Source organism: Nyctereutes procyonoides, unplaced genomic scaffold (genome assembly GCF_905146905.1).
Source record: "Nyctereutes procyonoides isolate TBG_1078 unplaced genomic scaffold, NYPRO_anot_genome, whole genome shotgun sequence".
NCBI lineage: Eukaryota > Metazoa > Chordata > Mammalia > Carnivora > Canidae > Nyctereutes > Nyctereutes procyonoides.
The window spans coordinates 19,976,752-19,998,594 of record NW_026575041.1 but is presented as its reverse complement, the minus strand read 5'-3'; the positions used below and the strand labels follow the sequence as shown (position 1 = coordinate 19,998,594).

At 35.7% G+C, this 21,843-nt stretch overlaps 1 protein-coding gene across 1 annotated transcript in view; it reads right to left on the bottom strand.

The window, feature by feature from the left end:
* DEUP1 (deuterosome assembly protein 1) overlaps positions 1-21,843 on the bottom strand; it is a 76,209-nt gene that overhangs the window by 35,681 nt on the left and 18,685 nt on the right. Inside the window, exons 3-5 of the mRNA XM_055320650.1 lie at positions 20,363-20,458; positions 13,058-13,192; positions 6,450-6,692 (exon numbers count right to left, since the gene is read on the bottom strand). Of these exons, the coding sequence (XP_055176625.1) occupies positions 6,450-6,692; positions 13,058-13,192; positions 20,363-20,458 (474 nt within the window). The remainder of the gene's footprint in view (positions 1-6,449; positions 6,693-13,057; positions 13,193-20,362; positions 20,459-21,843) is intronic.

Genomic DNA, 21,843 nt, shown 5'->3' with positions numbered 1-21,843 from the left:
AAAACATTATAGGCATTTTAAAAAAGATTTTATTTATTTAATCATGAGAGACACAGAGAGAGAGGCAGAGACACAGCCAGAAGGAGAAACAGGCTCCCCACAGGGAGCCCAACTCGATCCCTGGGAATCCAGGATCACGCCCTGAGCCAAAGGCAGACACTTAACCACTGAGTCACCCAGGCATCCTGATTATAGGTATTTTAAAAAATCATCTGTAAAATAACTCTTTGTATATAGGAATAACAAATTTATTCAAATATAATCCAATTACCATAAGATTCACCCACTTGAAGTATAAAATTCAATGGATTTTAGTATATTCACAAGCATTACTACTAATTCCAGAACATTTTCATCACAACCAAAATAAACCCAATACCCATTAGTAGTCACTTCCCATTTTCCCTCCCCCCTAGTCCCTGGCAACCACTAACGTATGTCCTATCTCTAATGGAATTGTCTATTCTGAATGTTTCACACAAGTGGAGTCATATGATATGTAGCCTTTGTGCCTGGCTTCTTTCCCTCAGCATAATTCTTTCAAGGTTCATTCATGTTACAGCATATATCAGTATTTTATTCCTTTTTGTTGATGGATAATATTTAATTGTATGAATATACCACATTTTATTAATTCATCAGTTGATGGACATTTGATGTTTCTTCTTTTTGGCCATTATGAATAAGATTGCTATAAAATTTCATGTACAAGCTTTGGGCATATGTTTTCTTATTCATTAACTCCTACCCCAAAATTCAAAGAGCCTAGAAAAATAATTATGGAAACAGAATAAGACATACAAGTTTCCAGATAAACATTTTTTTTAGGGGCAGCCCAGGTGGCTCAGCGGTTTGGCGCCGCCTTTGGCCCAGGGCCTGATCCTGGAGACCCTGGATCTAGTCCTGCATCGGGCTCCTTGGACGGGAGCCTGCTTCTCCCTCTGTCATTTCTCTGCCTCTCTCTCTCTCTGTGTCTCTCATGAATAAATAAATAAAATCTTTAAAAAAAAACAAACTTTTTTTTTTTTAAACCAAACCCTTAAATTTATATTATTTTCCAAGAGACCCAAGACCTGGGTTTGGTGAAGGACCTCACTGCAATACTTTAGCCTCAGAAGTTCCTGGCTGACTTGGAAATAAAAGCAAAAATATATTCAACTAGGTGATTTAATAAACTTGTTGGGCAAAGATGTGTTTGAATAAAGTCCTTGTTTCAAACAGGGGATTTTTCAGATGAGCCTAAAATTTCAAAATAAACAAAAGAAATGTGAAACAATAGATTAGCAAGTAGAAAAACAAATAACTTGATGTGAATGTCATTCATTACTCTGACCAACTGAAGAAGGCATCATCTGCCTTGCAAATTTGCCACGACTTGAAATTGCATGTAGGCAATGAGGTCTTCCTTCATTTGGGGAAGGGAAGTATAAAATGGCCCTAACTCTGGGCCAATGAAATGCAGTCACCATGAGCTACAGGTAATTACAATTCTGTAAAATGTGATAATAATAGCTTGTTTACTGTTTTTAGAAAATAATACCTGTAAGAATGATATTTGGAGATACCATGTCACTAAGGGAAAAAAAGCTTATTAATGATCTAGTTACATAGATAAGAGAATTTATGTTAAAATTGAAACTTTTCATAATACAAATCAGTAATAATGATTTGAAACATTTTTCTAACATGAACATGCAAAAGCTTTTAATTATAATTGACAGAATTATGTAAACAGGCAATGAAAGTACAAGAAAAGAGGCTTTGTTGGTATTGATAAATTGAGAGTCGTTTTTTGACTTATGCAATATCCCTTTGAATTCAATGTTAATAATACTGAGTTGACACAGAATTAGGGCATTTACTTAACTTAGAAGTAGTTTTAAAATTGGCATGCTTTTGCAGAAAAATCAAATTATTTGTCACTGTGGATGCCAGTATTAGGAAAATGATTCTTCGGTACTTGATTCAGTTACTAGAATACTCTCAAATTTGTTTGGAACAATTTAGGTATGTTAATCTACTTTTTTAAAAAGTAAACTCACAACCCCAGGGTCAAGAGTTGCATGCTCTACCAACTGAGCCAGACAGGCATCCCTGTAAATCTACTTTTTTAACTGTAAATTTTATGACATCTGAACACAGATGAAGTGTTTCCAGGGACTACTTGGCTTCCAAATTGAGATAGGTTGTAAGTGTAAATACACACCAGATTTTGAGGACTTAGTATGAGAAGAAATGTAAAATATCTCTACCTCATTAGTAACTTTTTACATTGATTTTATGTTGAAATGATAATACTTTAGAGATATGTTGAATAAAATAGATTACTATTCTGTATTTGTTTCACTCATTTCTTATGGCTTCTTTTAATGTGGTTACTAGAAAAATTTAAATTATGTTTCTTGCTTGCATTATATTTCTGGACATATATTTCTGGAGAGTGTTGCTCTAGTACCTTAATGACACATTAACAAGTAAACAAAAAAGGTCATTTACGGGAAGGCATAGATATTAGAAAGGTGAGAACAATTTCTTTTTGTCATTAACCTCCAATGGGAAATGCTACACATTTTAAAAATGTGTGTACACCATAGAAAATAAATATATGCAATGGAATTAATATGTATACTGACACATTTCAAAGTTGTGGAAAGACAAGTTAGAAGATGTGATTCATGCGAAAATTCAGATGCATCTGGCATTAAAATGTGTTGTAAACTAAAGAGAATTTTATATACAATAAGTGACATTCAAATTGAAATGGTTGTCTTTCTAAATTCATGTGCAAGATGTGGAACACTGTCATATGACAGGTTTGCAAAAAGAGAAGAGAAACTTCTTTCTAAACACATGCACTGGTTAAGTGATTATTTACCTCTAATTATTACCATTTGGTAAAATATAAATTTTGTAAAACAAGTTAAAGGCCCATCTGTTTAGTTAGAAATTTGCCTAATGGTTTGAGAGAAGCAGTGATTTTTAAACCTTCAAATCAGCTACCAAATAGTAAATAATTGATTATCTTCTTATTTAGTATATGCTTTAAATCAAGAGAATGAAACATAGGTCAAATTTGGAAATAAAACAGGGAAAAGGCCAAATAATAGCATTAATTTTAGCATTTTTTTCTTCTAAGTGCATCAAGTAGTGTTTTCTTGGGAGTAGAAATCTGATCTGTTAGCTACCTTAAGATTTTGAACCAAATTACTCCTTAAAGATCTTTTCATTAAAGCTTTAACATATTTTTATGTGTTAAGCATACTCCAGAATACTTTGGTTTGTTTTTAACACACGTGATTCTTCCGTAAAATATAAAATGGAGATTTTTAGTTTAAATTTAATAATGTTCCTAAAATAACTAAATTATTATTATTTTTTTTAGTGAAGAAAAAAATCTGTGAAAATAACTTTGGTGAATTTTCTCATAGAAGTTGGCATATAGATAAAAATAAGTAAATAACAGTCATATTAAAATGTATCATTAACTATGGAAAACATCGTAAAACAATTACTGGTGAAGAATATGAGAAAAATAATATTGCAAAAGTTAAAGCAAGCTTTCTGAACCTCAGCACTATTTAAGCTTTGGTCTGGATAATTCTTTGTTTTGGGCGTTGTCTTGTGCATTATAGGATGTGTAATAGCATATCTGGCCTCTACCCACCAGATGCCAATGGCACCCCTTTCTCCTGTTGTGACAACCAAAAATGTATCCAAGCATTGCTAGATGTCACTTGGGGAGCAAAATTACTCCACTAGAGAATCACGGATTTAAAGGAAAGACACCACATTAGGGGCAATCAATACTGTTATTTTATAACCTTTGGTATAAACATCAGTAAGAGTCTTCATGATTTATTGACTTTTATGAGTAGCTGGGTTTTTATTTTGTTAGTTATGTATTCAGGAACATTAGTAAATTATTATGTACATTAATATATGTATATCTCAGGAAAAGTCAAAGTGGATGACATGGACTTTCCCTAGCCTAGATGACCTAGGGAGCCTTCTCAGGAGTACAGCACAGTAAGTCCTTAGAAGTTTGTAGAGACCTTGGGCAGGGGCGGGGTGGGGGGCAGCATATAAATCATATCCTGTTGAACTTGGGTCAGGAGGGTAAATCAATTAAATGATATTGCTAAAGACAGGGAGGCCCTGGCCTTGGTCCTAGGCCTAACTTCCTGCTACCCGTTCACACTCTCTGGTGGCACTTTCTCTCTTCTTGTCAATAGGAGTGTCAATGTGAAAAGTATTCACCTGAAGCATTCACTTGGAGACAGGGTAGAGATTACAATTTGAACTGGGAATGGGAATTTATGAATGTTTCTCAATGTATACTCTTCCTCTGTTTGCAACATTCTTTCTTTGAACAAGATTTTCCAATGTTCCCTTCCTGGAAACATATAAAAGATAAAGTTCTGAGAAGGAGAAGGGTGGGGCTGGTCAAGGAAAGCATTATAGAGAAAGTCAGTCATGCTGCCAAGAGGGTGGAACAGAGGCTCTTTCTAGAATACAGGGTAACAGTGGCTATTTATATTTCATAAGTGAGCTGGAGAACCAAAAGCCCGTAAAAGAGCCTCAGCCTATAAAAGAGGATGTTTTTGGATGTTGTAAGAGGTCCAAACAAAATTCTTTCGGCAAGATTAAAATGAAGATGTTGGTGAAGAAGCTGAACTTCACTGAAGCATAGGAGTGAACTTTCTATCTGGGCTCACTAGTGAAATATGTCTAGAGCAAACTAAAGACAGCAGAACGGAAAGTAGATTTCTGGGGACCAGAACCAAAAAGACCTCCACAAGGGACAAAGAGGACTAACTCCTCAGTCTGTGCTGGATGACCTAAAGCGCAGGGGAGAACATTCAGGAACGACCCAGAAATATACTCTCCTTACTTATTGTGATCCTGGTACAGATTCTAGCAGTACAAAGAGAGCTGCAGAATGTCTTTAACTCAAAGCCAAGGGCATGTGTCCCCTGCCTGGGGAGATGGAGAAGTGAGCTCCTGACAGAAAATCCCATCAGAATCAGTAGTCCTGCAAACCCAGCTAAAACGGGACCAGGTGGGCTGACTGGCAAGCTGAACACTGGGAGCCACCTAGACAACCTCTAGAGTAGAAGAGTAAGGACTAGTCTTATTTCTATTACAGCAAAGCTGGAGAAAATATCAGCAGTATCCTCTCTCAATTTCTAGATGATTTATGACTTGTTCAGTGTTTAGCATTTCCGTTTTTAGCTTGTTTTGTTTGTTTACATCTATATTCTGATTTGTGTTAGAATAACACCCCCCCTTCCCAAACAAAGCTGGATTTGGGGACGGAGGAGATGTACTTCTCTTAGAAATGCCATGGAAGAGAAGCTGGGAGTCTTGCGTTCTGCCCCCCTGCAGACATGGGGATAGATGCTGGCAGAGAAAGAGTAAGAGAACTAATCCCATATATAATGTGGCAGGATGGGGGGATGAGGAGTTGGCCCAAGACTAAAAAATGACCCTGGGAGTTTAAGTGGCAGAAGATCCCAAGGAATATCTTAGAGCAATGGAAGTCTGCTCACATAGTGACCTCCAAAGTATATCTCAGCATGAGGAAGGAATAGAGTCGGACTAAGAATGGGCCAGTCAACATGTTAGGATTGGTAGAAAAAGGCTGAGTGCTTGTAGGTGGGAGATGAGACCAAAACAGGGGATAAAACTATAGAATGGGTCAAGTAACTGGGATATCCATAAATATGTACCCAATGCACATATTTAGTACAGAAATTGGTGATGACCAATTTTGATGAATGCTGTATACCCTTCTTAGTGATGCAGAAGTAGAAAGAAAGAAAGAAAGAAAGAAAGAAAGAAAGAAAGAAAGAAAGAAAGAAAGAAGAAAGAAAGAGAAAGGAAAGAAGGAAGAGATAGACAAGACTGTTGGGTTAAGAATAAAATGAATGCTTAGAATAACCAGTGATCCCATCTGCCAATGTGGGCATTACATTACTCAAAAAACAAACAAACACCCCCCAAACTCCAGGCTACTTGGTAAATGACTATGGTAAAGTAAACCGTGATAAATCACAGGAAGTGGCCTCCATGCCTCTCATTGAGGTAATTAGATTGTTGAACCCTTACTGATTTCCTGGGTCTCCAACCCAGGATTCCTGCAAGTCCAAGAGGCTCAGGGTCAGAGAGAATCGTGGGGCCATGGGTGTAGGGCATAGAGGTCTGTAAGCAAGCGCTGTTACGCTGTCCTGGTAATGCATTATTCTGATACTACTGCAGAACTGAGGTTCACCCTGGTGGAGTAAAGCATCTATGAGATTACTGAATTTACTCATCAAGTAAGAATTATTTGCTAAGAGGAAATATGATCTGAACTTACACATGGAATAGAATATTAGCTTTCTAATCCATATACCTGTTGAGTCCTCATTTCTACAACTTGTGGGCAATATCAGTTGGAAAATAATCACCTGGCATTGTCTTTGGTACATCTTCAGTTCTTGTAAGAGCTTCTGGTTTTCATCCTGTAACTTATTCCTGCTGAATGCTATTTCACTCACAGCTGACTTTAGTTTTTCAATAATGAACTCATCTCTTTCACTGGTTTCGCAACTGTGATCTGGTTCACACATCAACCGAGGATCTTCTGAGCTGCTGTCTTCTGTGCACGGTTTTTTACCACTTAGTTGAGTTTGGTAACTTTGTGCCTGTTTCTGAGAAAAATTAAGACTGTGTTGATGAAGAAGAATATCATATTTAAGCTTCCATAAATAACATTCAAGAGTGATAGAAAAGACTTGGGAAAAATATCTTTCAATATGTTTATAAATGGAGCTTCGCTCTTTGTAATTCAGTCTTGTGTTTTTTTAAAATCTCAATTTCTGATGACCTAAAGAGAAAATGTATTTGTAGAACTTCAGAGCAAAGATGCAGAGTAGGGGAGGGGATTTGGGGTAGAGAAGTCTTATCAAGCAAGAAAGAATATTTTGTAGAGGAAAATTGTGGGTATAATTACACAATAGTTGAAAATGTCTATATGATGAAAAATATGCAAAATAAACAAAATTAAACAAAAACAGCTGGACTATAGGAAAAAGTTGTCAACACATATAACAAGGGCCAATAATTCTTAATGTACAAAAACTTCTATACATCCACAAGAAAAAGAACACAAAAGAAAAATTGGTATTTATAAACAGGCAATTCATAGAAAAGGAAATGGAAAAGACTAAGAAGGATACAAAGAGATAATCAACCTTACAAGTAGTCAGAGAGATGCAAAACAAATCAAGTCAATCTACTATCAATCCAAATTGGTAAAAATCAAAAGGCTAATAACATTCCATGTTGGTGAAAGTACAGGTACCCACATAGTTCATGAATGGAAATTACTATAACCTTTTAGGAAGTGATATGCTAGTATATATTTAAAAATTGGGGGGCAGCCCTGGTGGCTTAGCGGTTTAGCGCCACCTTAGGTCTGGGGTGTGATCCTGGAGACCTGGGATCGAGTCCCACGTCGGGCTCCCTGCGTGGAGCCTGCTTCTCCCTCTGCCTGTGTTTCTGCCTCTCTCTCTCTCTGTCTCTCATGAATAAATAAATAAAATTTTTAAAAAAATAAAAATAAAAATTTGAATGGACACAATACCCTTTGGCTCAAGAATCATTTCTAGGATTTTTACTTTAACAAAAGAAAAATACTAGCATTTAAAGATGAAAATACAAGGATATTTGTTACAGTATTAGCAAAAATCTAGAAACAACCTGAATGTTCATCAGTAAAAAAGAATTATGGTGTATATATATCTACTATATACTATGATACATATTGTAATAGAAACCAAATTCTATTCAGTATTATGGAGAATTAAGTAATGACTTGAAAGATTATGCATGAGGAGGGATAATTAAATAAAACAACAAAGTTTTAAAAAGGAAAAATCTACAAATTCCCCCAAATACACATTTTACATGTTTGTACAAACAAAAGAAAAAGCATAGAAAGAAAAACACCTATTAAACGCTTGTATTAAATTGATAAGAATGGAGAAGATGAAGCTATTAATTTCACGTTTTATTGAATTGTTAAATTCAGAGAACATATATAACTTATGTAATGTAATTTATGTAAGTACCTTAAAGAATGCAAAATAAGAAACAAAAACAAAATCAAACAAAAACCGTAGTTTCTCACTGGCTTTAATAAAAATTCCAAATTCCTTGGCCAAGACTTTAAGGCTTATTATATAATCTGTATTCAACTCACCAGGTTTACCATCTCCAACCCTTCCTCACCTTCCACAGGGACTCTCAGCCAATTGGCCCACTTTCTACACCCAGAATTTGCCTTTTGGTCTCTTGCCTCAGTGATTTTCACTTGTTACTTCCACCACCCAAAATATTTCAAAATCCATCCATTCTTCAAGGTCCAACCCTAGTCCTACCCCTGCTGGAGGATATTTCCTCACTAACTCAGCCCAAATTTTTCCCTTATTCCTCTGAACTCTAAAGATTTCCCATTCACCTGCCATTAATTATCTGTAAATATGTACATGTGTTAGCTCTACCTCTAAGCTGTAAGGTTCTTGAGGTCAGGGACCAAGCAATCTCAGACTTTCTAAGTGACTTGCCCATAAGCATGCAAAAACAGATGTTATTTAATGACATAATAACAATGGACACTTTTAAAAGTACCATCCGTTGAGACATGTAGACTAAAGTCATCATTACAAATGATCATGCACTTGCAACTTTACCCAGTATTAGACATACTCTGGTTATTTTCCCTTGGTTGGCATTTCTATCTGTAATAAGATTACAAAGATAGTAATAATCATTAACCTCTAATTTTTTATAAGTAGTAGATAATGTACCTGAAACTGATTACACTTCTCAGATAATAATTTTTGTTGAGCATCTAAAGAAACCAGATGAGTCTGATATAGTATCTCTTGCTTGTCCCATTCTCTTGACTTTGCTCTAAATTCCTTTTAAAAAAGTGGAGGGACAAACATAAATTGAAGAAAATTGTTCATTTAAAAGCACAATGATTAAGGCTTCTTTCATTTGTACATCTTCATTCTAAAGAACTACATCCATTGTTTCCCCATTTGGAAAAAAATAAATATTAAATCACTAATCTTGGATTTATTACTAGATATAGCTTCTGATTCTTATCACCAAACCTGTATCCTTAGCTTGTTTGTTTGTTGGTTTTTATGGGATGGGGCTTGGACTGATGTAGTGATTTTGTCCCTTTGTGGCTTTCAACACTATTGTCCAAGGTAAAGCCAAAATTAACTCATTCTTGCCAACAACACAACCATCTCAGGCCTAATTTAGCCATATCAGCAGAGCCACCCTGGGGAAGAAGTGGAGGAATGAACTGGATACAATACATTCAGTTCTACAAGTTTTTGTTCAAGTAGTATAATCATAAAGCATGAATGTTCACCACTTAACTCAAGGAAAGGATATGGCTCTGGGAATCAATTAGTCAAGGAAGGCTATAAATTAGGAGGCTCTTATAGTGATTAAAGATGAACTGAAATTGAATGATGGTCATAAGGTTGGAAAAATATGGATAGGCCCTTTTAAATATATGATAATACCTTATGATAAATAGACTATATTTATTAAGATAAATGGAAACAATTTGTTTAAAGTTATTGACTTTTATTCTGACATTAAACAATTCAAAATTAGATACATAAAAACAGCATCTTTAATAATAGTGACAAGTTTACAAAACTAGGCTTTTGTACAAAATAGCTAGTATTTAAAATTAGTACAATGTAGATTTTAAAAATTCCTGTTTTCTTTTAATTTTGGAAGGAGTCTTTGGAGTCAGAAGTCAAAATGTGGGCAAAGTTGACTTACATGGTTTATATGTTTCAGATAATACTAATATTTAGCAACACTCACCCAACACTTTCAATATTTTTTTAAAACATATTTATTTATTTGAGAGAGAGAGTGACAGAGCATGAGCAGCGGTAGGGAAAGAGGGAGAAGCAGACTCCCTACTGAGCAGGGAGCCTGACGTGGGGCTCGATCCCAGGACCCTGGGGTCACGACTTGAGTTGAAGGCAGGCACTTTAACTGACTGAGCCACCCAGGCACTCCTCTCAATTTCAAAAATAAATATTTCTCAGGATGCTTTAAGAGGAGGCAGGAGCATTAACTTCAATTCTTTACAAATTCTACAACCAGTAGAAATGAGGTCAAGAATGAGGCCAAGCAGGCTAGAAATATGTGTCATAAACATATCAGCAGGTGCTCATAACAGTCCTGGCTTTCTTGATCTTAGAGATGTATTGATTTCAAGACTGATTTCAAGCCAGCACAATATATTCAGTAGTTATAGGACCATACGGAGACCTAGAGAGCTTTACGAGGATTTTTGTAGAGACTGGAGGTGTCCTTTCAGGTTCCAGAGGGTCTGCCTAAACCTCGAGAATAAGTTCTCCATGGTTGGAACGTTTTTGGTCTTCAAGGCTGATAGTGGGTCAGGGTCATATATATATATATACACACACACACACACATACACACAAATATACATATGTATATATATACACATATATGTTTCTGTATACATATATATATTTCTGTATAATATGTTTTTAAATCTCTTTACTAAATACCGGAAGATGGAACTAACATTTCTTCAGTGATTGTTATATATCAGAGACTCTTTAAACCTCCACCTCTAAGATGGCTTTAACTTTGTAGTATGAAGATTTCACACTTACATAAAAGTAGAGATTTAAAAAAAACTCCTATGTACCTTTCACCCAGTTTGACCACCATCAACTTAACCATCCCTATTCCACTTCTCTCTCTGCTCGTTCTCTGTTGGAGTATTTTAAGGCAACTTCCAGACCTCATGTATTTTCACCTCTAAACGCTTCAGTGTGCATCTAAATATATACATACGTGTATTTTTTCTCACACAACCACGATGTCACCTATAAGGTATTTTAACCCCATTTACTGGTGAAAAAATAAAGTTCCTATGAGGCTAACAACTTGCCTGAAGGTCACAAGGCAAATAAATGAGTCAGTCAGGAAGCATTTTAAATTATAAACTGTCATGTTCTTCTGCATCAACATGCCATTTTCCATTTCTCTATTACTAGAACAGTGAATAAACATTTATCCCAAAGGAAAAACATTCTTAGATCTAGACTGAAACTGGGACAGCCCATCTCTTACACATTAATTTTTTATATGGCTCTAAGTAAAAACAGGTACATGAAGTGTTTCCATAATTATACAGATTAAGCTACCTACACAGTGTGCTTAAAAATTTTATATAAGTACAAACCTATCAGGTCATAGATATACATATGGTCAAAAATGAGGCAGAATATATATATTAAAGCATGAGCAAGGGAGAGGGTAGGAGAAGGGAAAGAGGGGAGAGAGAGAATCTCAAGCAGCCTTCACGCCCAGCATGGAGCCCAAACGTAAGGCTTGATCTCACGACCCTGAGATCATGACCTGAGCCAAAATCAAGAGTCAGATGCTTAACCAACTGAACCACCCAGGTGCCACATTTGCTACTAATTACATCTATATTTCATCTATAAATTCATGAAATATATTTTGTGTAAATATTCTGTTCCCTAAATGTAGAGTGTTCACACAAAGTAGTTAATATTAATTTTAGGACTTTTTCTTGTCTGAATTTATATGAATGTGGTTGTCCCATAAAACCCCATGAAAAGTCAATCAGAAGGCTAATCGGTGACTTGCGCTCTGCATTTTCAGTGAAAGCGTATGTATTATATTGCACATCTTTGGGCATCTTCTATGAGACCAGGATATTTCTGAAGCCATAAGAGCCAGACAGTTACACATGGTACATTTTCCTGTAGAGTCAGTTTTACTTAGCAGTAGTAGTTTTGTATTTTTTTTTAATCATACATTATTCAGTAGAATGTAAAATTTACAGGAATTTAAAAGCTAAAACCCAAGCCTTCCAGCAAAGTTCTTGCACCAGGCTGGTTTGAGGGCTTATCTTAGATTTTTCTTTCTTCTTTTAAGGATATTTTGGAGGGAAAGTTTGAGAAAGACTGTTAATTGAAGAGTAAAATAATGAAAATCAAAGAGGGCAAAGACAATTAGAGAGGAGGAAGGAGATAAGAGGCAGGAGACCAGGAAAAGAGACAAACATGGGCTGGAACATGGGGATTAAGAGAAAGGAACAGATCAAAGATTCCTAGATCTCTACCTGGGTGACTGGGGGATGCCAACCATTACCTACCAGCAAAGGAGAAGAAAGGGAAATCATTGGCTGGGGATGGGGAGCAGGTACTGGGGTTTAAGGCTTGAGAACAAAAGAAGAAATGAAGTGGACTAACTTGAGGTCAATTAACAAATGATAATGGAGCAGCCCTAGAAACTGGGCTCAGGTTCCAGCAAGAATTTATAGTTGAATCTATCTGCTGTTACATGACCTCTAGCAGGAATGCTCAAGAGCACAGGGAAGAAAAATCGCGGGTTTGTTTTTTCCAAGGTTGGGAAATTAAGGAGGAAAAAATAAGTGCATCTGGGACATAGTAAACCTTTTTACGGACAGAGATTTCAGAAACTCTGGGTGATAATGCGGTAGCTATCTTGGAGTGGCCCTAGCCCTTTAAGAAAAAACTGTGAAACTTCAAACCCTGTTCCAAAAACTGTTACAAGGCTTCATTGGGATTTAAGTACCTAATAGTTAAATAGCCATTAAAAGATTTATTAGATATTCAATTTAACTGACCCCAGGGATGTCCTTCAATTTCACTCAACATCTGCAGTTTCTTTGAACTCTGTTTTTTTTTTTTTTTTTTTTTGGAGGGGGGCCTCTCCAAAAATGCTGATCTGTATAAAAGATGCATAAATCAAAGTGATGTTTTAATTCGCTAAGTGCCTAAAGGGAAGGTGAACTAAGAAAATACATTGAATGAGAAGCTGATTTGTAATGGTGTTTGTTACCACAGCTGTACGTGCCATCAGAGACAGGCAGCCGGCAGGAGCAGCAGAAATCAATCCTACCACGCATGAAGAAACTAAGACAGTACATATGGCTCACCTCTAATTTCTGGTTCAAATTGCTCAGCTCAAAGGGTATTTCTTCTTTGGGGTGTGGTGACTCCTTTCGCCGAACTTTGCTTTGTTTCATCTGATGTAGCCTCAGTTTTTCAAAGCTATTCGTCAGTTTGGAAAACTGTAAGTAAGAGAGAATGCCAATGTCTTCCTGTGACTGGTGCTTTGAACTGGAATTCACAAGAGTTCTCCTCTTGGGCACCTCTTTGAAAATTTAAGTCATGATTGGAAAATGCAGTAATGCTTAAATGTTTTGATTAGTGAAGACAGGACCAGTTATTAAAACTAAATTACTGAATGAACAGCATTCAGTTTTCATGTAAATTTGGGACTTCATTAACTGCACAAATGATTCACTCGATAAATGTTTTGTTTAGGTTTGTTTTAACCGTATGTAGCAAAGCTCAGAAGTTCTAAAAACCCAAGTTTTTTTCTTTTATTTAGTGCCATCTTGTGTTGACAATTTTAATTTCAGTAACTCCTATAAAATAACAAGTGTATATTTTATTCAAGAAAACTGAGTACTGAACTTAAAAGATACAAACAGCATATACTACTTATTCATGTTGATATAAGTTTAAATAAATTTAAGTATCAAATTGATACAATCTTTTTCTTACCAATAATTCTTTTAACTTAGACTCTGTACTATTTTTTCTGTTTCTTGTTATACCTTCAAATTATAGATTAAAAGCAGCATGGTCCATCAATATCTGTGAAGATATTTCTAGGTATCTACAAAAGTTTTTTGGTTTTATTTTCAATTTTGAAAAAATTATACAGTATAATTATACAGTACAATATTAAACCCAGGAAATTGACATTGGTACAATATATATGTATGGTTTTGTGTCATTTTATCACATTTAAATTTGTGTGACCACAACCACGATCAAGATACAGAAACATTCCAACAGCACAGAGACCTCCCTTCCTTTGTAGTGATGCTCATACCTCTCATCTTCTCACCTCTAATCCCTGGCAACCACTAATTTGTTTCTATCTCTATAATTTTGTCATTTGAGAATGTTATAAAATGGAATCATACAGTATACGACATTTTGAGATCGGCTTTTTTCTGACAGTGTAATGCCCTAAAGATATACATACATGTCAATAGTTCCTTCCTTTTTATTGCTCAGTATTATGCTCAGTATGGATAGGGCCACAGTTTGCTTGACCATTCATAGTTGAGATAGTTTGGTTGTTTCCAGTTTTTGACTATCACAAATAAAGCTATGAACGATCGTGTCTACTTTATCTGATATTGAGTCACATTTGCTTTCTTTTTCTCATATAATTTTAAAAATTGAGATGTAGTTCACCTCCCATAAAAGTCACCTTCTAAAAGATAAAATTAATTGGTTTTTAGTATATTCACAAAGTTGTGCAACAATCATATCACTGAATTTCAGAATATTTTCATTACCTCAAAAAGAAAGCCCAGAATGTTAGAATGATTATACATTTCCTCCTCATCCTTGTCCCTAGAAATTACTACTTATCTACTTTGTTTCTATATATTTGCCTTTTCTGATCATTTATTATTAATGGAATCATACTTTATGTAGTCTTTTGTGTCTGGCTTCTTTCACTTAACGTAATGCTTTCAAAGTTCATCTGTCTTGTAGCATGGATCAATACTTCATTCCTTTTCATGGCTGAATAGTATTCCATTGCATGAATATGCCACATTCTGTTTAACTGTTCATCAATCGATGGACATTTGGGTTCTTCCTACTTTTTGTATATTATAAATAATGCTCCTCTGAACACTTGTGTACAAGTTTCTGTGTAAATACATATATTTATTTCTCTTGGGTATATAACTAGGACTGGAATTGCTGCATCATATGGAAACTCTGAGTTTAACTTTTTAGGCATGGTAGAACTGTTTTCTAAAATGACTCTACCATTTCCCAGTACTACTGGGAATGTATAGGGTTCTAATTTCTCCATGTCCTCACTGACACTTGCTATTGTCCATCCTTTTTATTACAACCATCCTGGTCAGTGTGAATGGGTATGTCATGATTTGATTTGCATTTCCTTAATGACTCATGAAATTGAACATTTTTTCATATGCTTTTTGGACACTTGTATACCTTCTCTGGAAAGAAGTCTATTCATATCCTTGCCCATTTTAAAGTTAGGTCATTTACTTTTTGTTGTTGACTAGTATGAGTTATTTTTTTTAATTCTGGATACTAGTCCTTTATCAGATATATGATTTATAATTGTTTTCTCCCACTTTGTGAGTTGTCTTCTCACTCTCTTGATGGTGTCCTTTGAAGCACAGAGGTTTCTTAATTTTGGTGATGTTAAATTTATCTGATTTTTCTTGTGCTTTTGGTGCCAAATCTAAGAAACCATTGCCTGATCCAAAGTCATGAAGATCTACTCTTGTTTTTTTCTAAGAGTTTATATATTTTTACATTTAGGTCTTTAGTCCATTTTGAGTTAATTTCTGTCTATGGTTTAGGTCTAGCTTAATTCTTTTACATGTGGATATTCGGTTGTCCCTTTATTGTTTGTTGAAAAGACATTCTTTCTCCACTAATTATCTCTGCACTGCTTCTGCTTTCTTTTGATTAAATTTGTATTGTATATTTTTCTACCTTTTTATTTTCAATTTACCTATATAGTTATGTCTGAAGTGAGTTTCTGGAACAGAACATATTGTTAGGCCATATTTTCTTAATTTACTCTGCCAATCTCCATCTTTTAACTGATATATTCAGACGATGTCCATTTAATCTGATTATTGATATATTAGAGCTTAAGCCTTACTCTTTGTTGTTCTCTGTTTTCTAGTTTCTGGTTTCTCTATTTTAGCTTTTCTGTCTTCTTCAGGGTTAAGCATTATTTAGAATTCTATTTTGGCTTATCTATAGTGTTTTTGAATATATCAATTTAAATACCTTTCTCAACTGTTGCTCTAGGTATTACATTATATATACATAACTCATTATGGTCTACTGGTGTCAACATTTTACTGGTTCAAGGGAAATGCAGCAGTCCTACATTTCTTTATGTTCCTTTGCCCTGACCCATTTATATTATTATCTTAAGTATTTCCTCAACATATATTAAGAACAACCTTAGACATTGTTATAGTTTTTGCTTTAGCTGTCAAACAATTTAGAAAACTCAAGAGAAGGGAAGTATTACATTTACCTATTTTTAAAAAACTCTTTCCATTGTTTTTTCTTCCTTCCTGATGTCTCAAGATTCTTTGTCATTTCCTTTCTGCTAAGGGAATTTTCTTTAGCCATTCTTTGAAGGTAGGTTTATTGATGACAAATTCCCTTAGTCATTTTTCATTTGAGAAGGACTTGATTTTCCTTTCATTCCTAAAGATATTTTTTCTAGGCATAGAATTCTGGGTTGACATTTATGTTCTTTTAGCAACTGAAAAATGTTCCATATCCTCCAGCCTCCATGGTTTCTGATGAGAAATCTGTTATCTGAATTGATTTTTCCCTATAGGTAAGGTGTTATTTCTCTCTTCCTGTTTCCAAGATTTTTTTCTTTGTCTTTTAGTTCTGAGAACTTTGCCTATGATGTGTCTTGGTATAGATTTCTCTGTATTTATCTTGTTTGAATTTCACCCAGATTCTTGAATCTGTAGGTTTTTATCTTTTTTTAAAAAATATTTTATTTATTCATGAGAGACAGAGAGAGAGAGAGGCAGAGACATGAGCAGAGGGAGAAGCAGGCTACCCATGAGGAGCCCGATGTTGAACTCAATCCCAGGACCCCGGGATCATGACTTGAGCTGAGGGCAGATGCTCAACCGCTGAGCCACCCAGGTACCCCTAGGTTTATCTTTTATCAGTTTTGACACTTTTCAGCCATTACTTCTTTGAATATTTTTTCAGTCTCACTCCCTTTCCCTTCTGGGACTCTGATGACACAAATTCCCAATCTTTTGTTACAATCCTACATGTCCCTTAGTTTCATTTTCTTTTAGTCTATTTTTTTCTCTGTTGTTCAGGTCGGGTAATTTCTATTCTGCAATCTTTAAGCTCACTGACTATTTCCTCCATCCTCTTCATTCTACTTCTGAGCCCATCCATTGAATTTTTTTAGTTTGGTTATAGTATTTTCCAGAGATAATATTTCTAACTGGTTGCTTTTTATAGTTTTGTTTTTGCTAAAACTTTCATTGGTTTCGGGTATGTTTGTAATTGCTCACCGAAGCATTTTTATAACAGCTGCTTTTTTAAAACCCTTGTCAGATAATTCTAGCATCTGTATTCACTAAGTGTTGGCATTTCTTGGTTGCCTTTTCTCATTCTAGTTGAGATCTTCCGGTTCCTGGTGGGATGAGCGATTCGTTTATTGAAACTTGGACACTGGGGGTATTGTGCAATGAGACACTAGATTTTCTTTAGGGATTATGTTTCAGCCATCCTTTTCTGACAGCAAGGAAAGTGGGATCCTGCCTCATCACTGCCAGGGGCAGTGGGAGGCCAGCTCTTGGCCTCAGTGGTAACAGGAGGGAGGCATTCCTTATCACTGCTGTGTGGGAATGGGGGTTCAGGATCCCTACTATATAGTCTTCACTGATACCAATTTGACTGGAGGGGCATAGGTACTTTTTACTACTTCTTACATGGCCTTCAGTGAAAGGGTGGTGAGGACAAGTGGCCTCATTACCACTGAGAGGTGGTAAACGTCCTGACTCCTCATTTGGCTTCCCTTGATATCATTGGGGGGGGGGGGTGCCTCATCACCACCAAATGGGCACACCAGTCTAGATTCTCCATGTGGCCTCCACTAACATCATGGATTGGGGAGGGCCTTGTTAACAGTTGTGATGAAAGTCCTGGCTCTCCACTCAGGTCTTGTCTAACACCACCCAGGCTGGGGAGCCTGGGCTACCTGGTGAGAGAGAGGCTATCTACCCTGTCTGTGCTGGAGGTGGTGGTGGGGTGAGGCGGTGGTGGGTTTGGGGCTCAAGTCTTTTTCCTGTGGTGTCTGGCTGGAGTTGAGCAGTTATTATCTAAAACTGTGTAATCTTGCTAGGCTGTCTTTTTCCAGGTCTTTTGATTGTATAAAGCAGCATTCCTTGGGATTCTTTTCATTTGTTTGTTTGTGCCTTTTGGAGTGTCTGGGTTGTCAGATTCTCTGTTACCCAGACTGGGATATTAGAGGCAAAAGGAAATCTCAGGGAACTTACCACTATGTCGCTCCTTGGGTACCAAGGTCCTAGGTGGCCTGTCTCCTCCCTCCACTTCTCAGAGTCTTTATATGTCATTTTTTAAATAATGCCCAGGCTTTCTAGTTTTATTTAGCAGGATCAAAATGCATTTACTCCATCTTTCCCAAAGTGAAAATCTCAAATATACACACATTTTTTTCACACAATTTAATCATAATTTCATAATGGTTAGAAGGAAAAAACATATTCTCTTTCTAAAAAGGAAGCAATTTCTATGAGAAAGTTCTGATGGAGTTGAGTTATTCAAGGAAGATTGTGGTAAAGTGCATTCTTAAGATATTTCAGGAAAAGGAAATTGTACTTAAAGCAGGAATTTCAAAGAAAGAATCAGTAGAGTGAGCTAGCAGCAACCAAAGCGTGTTTGCCACATGACAGCATTTTCTGGTTAGAAGAATGACATATTACTAGCTTTTATGCAAACCAATTCTTTCTTTTTCCCTCCTTCCCTCTTTCCTTCTCTTCTGCTTCCTAACGTTCTTTCTTCCTTTCTTTTAGCACGAGAAGAAAAGAGAAGCAGTAAACTGCAGTGAAAGCAGATGGCTGCTCTCTCAAAAACAATGTAGTGTTTCCAACCTGTACCCTATGAAACACCTGTTTTACAGTGTTTACACTATAATACTGTACTACAGAATAAGCAGGGTTTAGCTTAAAAAATAAAGAGAGTTCCATGGGCACATATGTTTTGAAAAATGCTAGCTTAAAAAGGCTAAATGGATTTGTTTAAAGCAGGACTTTTCACACCCTGTAATATGCTAATATGCATTGTGAATGTCCGGCAGCAGAGAAGAAGTAAACTGCATTTCCTAAACTCTCAATTTAGCGTTCCACAGAACACATTTTTGTGAAATTGCCATAAGGATATTTGTTGGTTAGGCATCAGACAAGTAATAAAATAGAGCTGCAGAGTATCAAATGGCAAGGATTCATATATTATGTGACCGCTCAGCACCTGTAAACAAGTCCCACAACTTTCTAACAGTAGATGTGAAAAAAACCCAGAGATTAAAGATCTGGTAAGCAGTGATAAGAACTAATGAAATATAATTTTGAGATGGTACCTCACTTGTATCTCAATTTCTGTATTTTTTCAAACTTATTCCAGATTGTGGTATCTCTGTACTGAATATAGTGATTTAATATATATGTTGCTGTTTTAGAGCTTTATAATTACAGAAAAAACAAGGTTGATTGACTTAAGCATTAAACCCTTAGGCACAGGAAAAACAATTTAGTTTCATAATTCAAGCTACCATCTAGTGGCAGCTACTTGAATTGCAGGCAAAATGTCTAAATTTAAGAGATAGTCTTGTAAGATTACATTTATTAAGTCGTATCAAATGTTTCATATTCCAATCTTAATGGCTGATAACCTCCCTAAAAAGGTACTTAAGAAAGAATTCACTACTTTATAGGCTCTTTAATTGTATCACCACTTATGAAATCTTCGCACTTCAAAAATTTCACAAACTGTTTCCCATCGATTCATTTACAAAGTTAAGCAAGGACATAGCATCCACTAGATCTAAGAAGCACAGATGATGATTGCCCTATGTATTATGTGAGGTAAGGCAGAGAAGACTTTTGGCTTGCCAGCACAGTGGGGAGATACAGAAATAAATAAGAAAGAATTCAGTATCCCTATTCAGAATATCTGTCATTTATGAAACAGCCCTACCAGTATCAAAGTAATAAAGACCAGTTTTATCTTTTCAACTATCTATTTCATAATACCAAAGTTATTTTTGTTGCTCATATAGCTAATTATTATCATGTAATTAATCAACAAATCACTTGATAAATAGGCAATAGTCTTGCACTTTGCTAACAGTTAAAGGGATAAAGAGTTGACGGTCTAAGAAAAGAAACAGTCTAATAAAACAGTGAAAGATGGGTCAAACATATAACACTAAATTAAAATACAAGAACTTTACTTGTATTAAAAATAATCCATTTTAATAAAATACAATTTATAAGTCTATAAATTTAATACAATTTATATGTAAAAACATATATCAAAATGTATTAAATTATCAAATGAGATTACATTATAATAAGTTTCCTTACTTGAGCTTTCAGGGTTTGCAGTTGTCCTTCATAATTTCGCATCATTGCCAAGTTACATTTTTCCAGACTATCCAACTTCTGTCTAAGTAACCCCACCTGCAGCAAGAATAAAATTTAATTTGTATTTTTCTCAACTTTTGCCTGACAAAATCAGAAAATATGCAAAGGAAGAGCATGATTGAAATAAAACTGCTGTACCAAAACAAGAATAAATATTTGTACTGCAGTTCTTAAAATAGCTATTAATAATTAAAGTCACAAAGCCACACATTGCTAGCATTATTCCACTGGGTACACATTAGGACAGTATGGTATGGATGTCTGACGAAAGATCCGTATCACCATCACATTCTAAACCAAGGTTTAGAATTTACTTTGCATTATCTTTTCAGGGGGCTATGTCATCATTATTCAGGCACAGCCTCTACAGATACACTTCGGCTTTTATTTTTGATGCCACTGCCTTCAATGGGAGCTCTGCTTTGGTGGCACTATGGAATAACTGCTACCTTTTTAGAAGAACATTTTAAAAAGAAAAGAATAATGTCTCAGAGTAGTTCTTAGGGGTTTGGCTTACAGAATTTGCTTAAAAAAAGCAGGTAAAGCACCTGTGTACACATCTGTGTCGTCACAGATATGGAAGTCAGAAAATAGTCCCTGGCATATTCCAGGTCTGATTAGCCCACCTCTCCTATGGAAGGAAGCCAGATGCCAATAACTAAGTTAACTATGCCAAACAATAGCTCAGTTAACTATGTCAAAAACTAAGTTCTATTGAGAGGCCAATAAAGGTAAAGGAATGGCTGATGAACAGGCTGACTGATGATGTTTTAATATATGATTAATGTAAACACTTCTCTTAGACCTTGCCCTGAAGAAAAATTCACAGACACAGAAGTCTGTGATTAGGTAAAGATATGGTTTTCCTGAACTCCTCTGGAAGCCTGAGAGCACTCATACATTCTACAATCACCAGCATGGTTATAAGCAAACTTTTAGGGGCTGAGGACACGTCTCTTAAGAAGGTGCCCAGATATATGCATACATCTCTTTCATCAAACTCTTTTCTCCCTTGTCCTGAAATCATGTCTTGACATTTCACTTCTTTCAGGAAATATTCTTCTAGTGGATTCAAAGAGGCTCTTGAACTTGGCCATTTCCAAAGACACAGTTTGGACAACTACTTTGTTTCTACGGCTACAAAACCACTGACATCTTTGCTTGCAAACGATATTCGTTTCACATATATACTGAATGCTTACTTTTCTAGATGGCACTGACATGTTGTGTTTGCATCAGCAAATTTTTATGGGTTTAGGCTCTGATCCTCATTTATTTGATAGAACATATTTAACACACTATGACAGAATTCCAAGCAATAAATGCTACTGCTGATGCCTAACAAAAAGCATACATAATGAAAACCATATTCCAACAGAATAAATATGGTTTCTGTCTGAATTAACATGTATATTCAGTAC